We start from the raw sequence: 6355 nt of genomic DNA on the forward strand, positions 1-6355 counted from the left end.
TCAGGGGGATTGACTTTTCAATGATGCATTTAAACAACTCTGTTTTATAATGGCATAAAAGCAACTTTATAGGATTTTTGAAATACAATAAAGAAACTAAACACTTTCTAGCGCTCAATAAACGTTTGTAATAATTAAATTCAGAATAACGGGCTGATATTGGCAGATATGTAGAGCTTCTTTAAATTGGTCTGCTGTTCGATACACATACAGTCATTAACCATTCTGGTTCATTTTTAGAGGCATTTACATCAAAGCCCAACATCAGTCAGTTTTATCCAATCACAAAGCAGCTTCGATGTGTTTGGTGGCATTGCTCATTTCCAAGACCAGAACAGCTCCAGGTTTAAACATTATGATGCTGTTGAGATGCTATTTGAAACATTTGCAGATGTCTAACTTTCCTTCTATTAAATCAACAACATTCTTTGATGCACTATTACTGGTGAAGTTTGAAAGCCTCACCATGATACCTTGAAATGTAGTTTGTGTCGTTGTGGTGAAGAACTTTTTTTGCCTCTTTTCTCATTCTGGCCTGTTGCTCAGTCATCAAGCTAATTTTTAGGTCTGGATTTTTGGCTAATGTCTTTATTTTTTTTTCCCTAGAAGTTTATCATGTTAATTTTAAACATCATAAACCTTTGTGCTCCATTTGTTGGTCCTAAAAACACCGACCAATTTGACGGGTCAGATTTGGACCCTGCTGACAGATAAGGTCCCACTCCCCCCCAAACAGCAGACATCCTCTGGACCCATGTTGGTCCTTTTCAACCAAATGTAGACGTCTTTGGTAAATGCTATTTCTGTTTGGTGGGATTTAGACAGAGTCCTCCATGGAGGACAACATTTCGTGTCTTATTTACACATCAAAACTGGATATTGAGCAACTAATCAGGATAAGCTTCTGGAATTGTTCCTATCTAACCCTTAATCCACAGTCTAAATGTCTACAGTCTACAAGATGCTTCGTGTCATGAAACCAACCAGTTTAATTGAACTCTTCTGTTTTATGTCCAGGGAAATTGGGCAATCATTGTGCCATATTTTATAGAAAAATGTGCAGTTTATCTGCCTTTTACTAGGAAATATCTATCAAACTCCTATTAGGGTATATCTATTCATCTGAGTTTATTGTAGAACTTAAATCTACATTCAGGAAAAGTTAACATGTCATTCAAACCCATGATGTGTCTGTAAACCTCTTACTGGTGATTCACACACATTAGCTTTAGCTGCAGTTGTGCTAAAACTCCACAGAAAGAGCTCACATCCCATTTAGTTGGACCATAATTAGTCGGCTTTTCATTTCAGACTGAGACAGACTGAAAAGCAGGAAGAGGCGTGCAGAGGTAGAGTTATGGTAAAAGAGAATGCTAAATGATAGACTGCGTGTGCTCTGGGCAGACCCCCAGGTTACCGGTGTGAGGCAGTTACAGCTGGCTCGCTCATTCCGTGGAGATCTCATAATAAACATCACATGGGTAGTTTGGGCTGGCGGCTGCAGATTAAGCCAGAGCTGTTAGCTCTTTAAAGACTGCTCAATGTTGCAGCCGGCCAACAATCTATTTATAGGGTGACTGGAAGTGTATCAAAGCAGGTAGGCTGGGGGAAGCACCGGACAGGGACACTTTCTAGCTGATTTATGCCCTTCAATCAGCCTAATAACAATAAACTGTCAACTAACACTCTGCTTTTATTTGTAATTTATGATATGGTGCTCCTAATAAACCTGTGTTTATTTCTCCCCTGTCACCCCCCCCACTCCTTCCTCCTCCTCTCTTTTTTTCTTGGTGTCTCCTTGCAGAGCTGCCCAGTAGTCCAGGTGGCCAGTTTACGTTCCGTCCGCTCCCCCCACCGCCGCCGCCTCCCCACGCCTCCTGCACTTGTGCCCGCCCAGCTCCCTACACCCAAGTCAGCCTGCAGAGGAAGACCATGCCAACGCGGTGCCAGAGCAGTCAGGGTGGCCAGGGGGCAGACAACAGCTCGGGCACAGACCAGGCGCAGCTTCACAACAGCTGGGTGCTGAACAGCAACATTCCCTTAGAGACCAGGTAACAGAACGCAGCGAATGCAGAGGACGGTCGTTTAAACGCCGCACAAGCACACCATGAAAAGGAGTAAAAGCTCTGATGAGGATAAAACGATGAAGAATGAGGCTGAATGAGTCAAATACTGCTGGATTCATTAGGATCTCTGACTAAACGCTGGGGCGCATAGACCTTTTTTTCAGAATGTGAAAGCAGACCTCTTTACTTGAGTCTTCAAATAATCCTGAGGTCTGTTCCTCTGAGGTGTTTCACAGCGACTCAGGTGAATTAAATCCAGCCAGGTTGTTCAGAGCATGTGAAGAAGATGTTAATCTCTGCTGTCAGGCTTCAGATTATTGAGGTGACGGATTTCCAGAGAAACAAACCCTCAATAAAAATTAACCCTTCAATCCCAATAATCCCACTGAAACAGAGACGTTACTGAGCTGCAGCTCTATCAAACTATCGGCTACTTTAAATAAACGTGTCTTTCTCTTAATTCGATTATTAAAGATCAGTTTTGATTTATGGTGAAGAGAATTTATTAAGCATCACAACCTTTAAACCACTTCCTGAAGGAAATTAGTTTTTTTTATCTTTATATATATGCTGATAAGAAAAGAAAAATAAACACTTAACAATCAGTTTTCATCAGTGTCCAATAAGTCTTGATAACTTCATATGTTATAAAATAATTACTACTAAGCAGAAAATCCCAAATGAGAAAATTAAAGTCTATTTCTGATGGTCTGTAAAAAGGTTTTCTCAAATATTAAATTAAAGGTTTAAAGGTCTTTTTTACACAAGAAATCAAACTACTAAATAAAAGTTGCTTAAACTGTGTTTAATAGTTTTAACCTTCTTTTAGTCGGAGTAAAGCAGCCTTAGCCTGTAGCAACAGACGGTTTTCTGGTTAAATAACAAATGAAAAAGAAAATCAAGTTGCTTTAACCCTCATATTATTAAGTCTGATGTGAGATTGCAGTGCAGCTGAAGGTTGCTTTTATTTAAACAAAGTGAAACAACCAACGCTTGAAATGGACAAAAACACCATTGTAAGGAGAGGCTCTTTACTCAGATAAGTGTTTGTTGAGACTAAATAACATAATTAAGCTAAAATGAGCGGTAAGGATGAGAGTCTTTGAAAGAAAAAGGTTGAACTCCAGGGTTCAGTTGGAGCCAAAACATGGTGTAATATTTTTATCCGTCAGTTTTCTTTATTTAACAAAGACTTTATTCACATTTCTGGTTTAGTTTCGTTTTTAATGATTTAACAGCAGCAGGACAGTGAAGAATAGATGAAATAAGTCTTATTAAATATGTTTTACAGGATAGCATGTGAGTTAGTCATTTAACCGACAATAAATCTGTTAAACCAAAGCATATTCCAGCTTAAGGGTTATAAAAGACAATATCTACAATACTTGTTAAAGTTATTAACATAAAAACTCTGGTTCTAAGCAGCAATTAGAAAGTTTTTCATTAAATAACCTTTTATTTAAATCTGCTTTCTTTTTGTCCTGCTAATTTATGGTGATCTGTGGTCCGAGGCTGAAGTTACCAACAGGTTCATTGGTGGTTCACAACATTTTTTCTTCTACAGTTATAATCAAAATAAGTCGAGCTTTAAAGTCTCACAGCAATCAATACGTTCCATAAAAATAAACTTGACAAATAATTGACTGGTGGTTGTGGGGTAAATGAAAACCATCAGACGATCCGACTGTCGTGCACGCTGTAATTGGCTCATTTTGTTTTCAGATTATAACATTCGATTCAGAGAGGTCATTTAATCTGTGAAAAACAAACCGCTGGACCTTTCTAAAGTGAGAAAGAAGCAGCTCTCCTAGTGCTGTGATTTGGAAAAATAATGTTTTAGTGTGCCTGTATAGAAATAAAACCCGTTCATAATAAAATCCACATTCTGTTCATTTAATTGCAAACCGCAATTATTTTGAACCCAACTGGATTATAATGGATTCATTGTCATTTTTCTTTTTATACAGGAAATATATGAATTATTTATCCCCCCCTAAACCAGTATTTTGCTTAATTTAGAAAGGTCCAAGCATTAATTAGGAGGGTGAAAACCCTCCTCCAACCTGTAATTAGCAACACAAATGACAGTGGCGCGGTATTTTTTTGATATTTCCTTGTTGCTTTGCACACCATCAAAGTCAGAGCAAATCTCCAGTTTTTTCAAGGATTCCAATTGTTTCTCCCACTGCTGCTGTCGCTGTATTATTCATGACACCTGCATCGGCTTTAAATATTCTAAAAGCAGAACTTCAGAGTCGTGCAGAAGGAATTTCGTCCCATCAAACAGAATTGAGACCGCGTAAGAAATAATTGATCCCAGGAATTATTTTGGAGATCCTCCATCCTTAGAGGCTGCTTTGCAGAGGAGGAAGCAGCAAAGGTGCAAAAGAATACGTTTGCATGTTAAATGAGGGCTTGGCCGTCGCAGCTGAATTCTGCAGTCATGAGTACGGGGCCAGATTGGCAGTCTGCCACGCCAGAAGAAGAAGTTTTAATAAGTTATGCATTAGGCCATAATTAGATCACACCTCATTTAAAGGAAAGGAAGAATAAAATTAGATTATGTGACCATTTAAATTAATCATTGTCCAGACGTGTGTTTCAAAGAGGACAGCTTGTCATGGCTGTAGTGTAATTACCGTACTTCCATGCGTGTTTCCATGTGTGTGTTTGCTTTCAATTAAATTAGGTCTTAAACCGGATTCATACCTTGTTGCCGTGTAGTTTTGATTTTTCAAACAATATTTTTAGCAGAAAAATTTAAGATGTGCAGATAAGATGTGATTCCTTGGTTTCAGCGCTGCCTCTGCTTATTGGATGCTGCCTTTTTCTAGCAATACTTTTCCTGCATTTCAGACTTTATAGTCATATAAGTTTCACATGAAAGTGTGCTATTAGTTCTAACCCATAAAATGTAATCCCATTCATAGTCAATAGAATAGTGTCCCTTCATAACATAATTCAGACATTATTGGCTCTCTCCTATCAGCCTTTTGACAAAGTCTTTCCTGCTTAACTGTTTCTGGCTGGGTTTAATATTCCAGCCCCCCCGCTCTCTCTCCCATCTCCGTTCTCCGCAGCCTTTTATATTCTCTGATACTCTGATAATCTAATGATTTCATATCTCCACTGCAGCCTGACTCTTATCAGCTCAATCTGAGCCACAGGATTAACCATTTGTCAGGTATTTACCAACCTGACGCAGAGGCTCACACTAACTGAATTATAAGTGACGCTGTGACCTTAATAAAGACGACGGGAAAAAATGGACAATGTCTTATGTTGTCAAGCGCACTTCCATTATCCTTGATTGGTGTTTGATAAATCTGCATTGAGAAGTATTGACGTCATGTCGGCTGAGATTAAGAATGTTTGAAGTACACATGGATTTCCTTTTTGGCTCAACATCCGTTATGATTCTGGAGAGACTGTCCTGTCTTTGTGGATGGAGCAGATATGGATATTCGATATATCCGCTCAGAGTCTCACACTGGGTGTGCTGGGAGGCATAGCGAATGTTGGCACCATTAATGATGGACTTTTGCCCTTCATCTTATTGGTAAAACTCCTTGAGTCACAATCGTTTGACTGTGGAGGTTTGGACTCCTAAGAATTAGACCTTTTACCTACGTATGCATACATATAGTATACATTACACATAGTATTAATCAGTGATGCACGATATTAAACATTTTAACCATACCAATAAATTTATATTCAATATAATCTTTGCATAATCTGGGGTTTGTGGTGGATACAGCTACTGTATGAAAAACCAATTGTTTAGTAGCTCTGCGTATCTATAACAGAAAAGAGGAGGTTTTGGCTCTTTAAATGTTTTTCTGTGTCATCACACTAAACTCTGGTCTCTTGCTTTAATTAACAGCAGAAAAAGACAATTCAGTTCAATTCAAACACAAAAAAAACATCCCTGGAAAATGAATTATTGAACCGATTTATGGTTTAACTGCAGAGGTTTTTGTGAAGTCCAGTATTGTTCAAATATATGATTCTAACAGTCACTAAGTAACAGAAAATATAATCAAAAAGAATGCATCCTCACGAATAACCACAGCAAAAGTCTGAGATAAAAGGGAGCTTTTTTTCAGAATTTGCAAAGGTATTTGCTGGAACAAAGTCAAATATTTTCTTTTTTTTGGTTTACAGCACTAGTGGCTGTTTTTTGGACAGTAGGCTGACAGGAAAGGGGGAATGAGAGACAGGGAGACATGCGGCAAACAGCCACAGATCGGATTCCAAACTGGATCGGCCGCGTCGAAGATTACATG

At 38.6% G+C, this 6355-nt stretch overlaps 1 protein-coding gene across 1 annotated transcript in view; it reads left to right on the top strand.

Moving 5' to 3' along the window:
* Nucleotides 1-6355, top strand: part of LOC107098829 (teneurin-1-like) — a gene marked incomplete at its 3' end in the record, with an annotated part of 205708 nt that overhangs the window by 110531 nt on the left and 88822 nt on the right. Inside the window, exon 4 of the mRNA XM_015396686.1 lies at nt 1805-2051. Within this exon, the coding sequence (XP_015252172.1) occupies nt 1805-2051 (247 nt within the window). The remainder of the gene's footprint in view (nt 1-1804; nt 2052-6355) is intronic.

This window comes from Cyprinodon variegatus, unplaced genomic scaffold (genome assembly GCF_000732505.1).
Source record: "Cyprinodon variegatus isolate N-32 unplaced genomic scaffold, C_variegatus-1.0 Scaffold814, whole genome shotgun sequence".
Classification (NCBI taxonomy): Eukaryota; Metazoa; Chordata; class Actinopteri; order Cyprinodontiformes; family Cyprinodontidae; genus Cyprinodon; species Cyprinodon variegatus.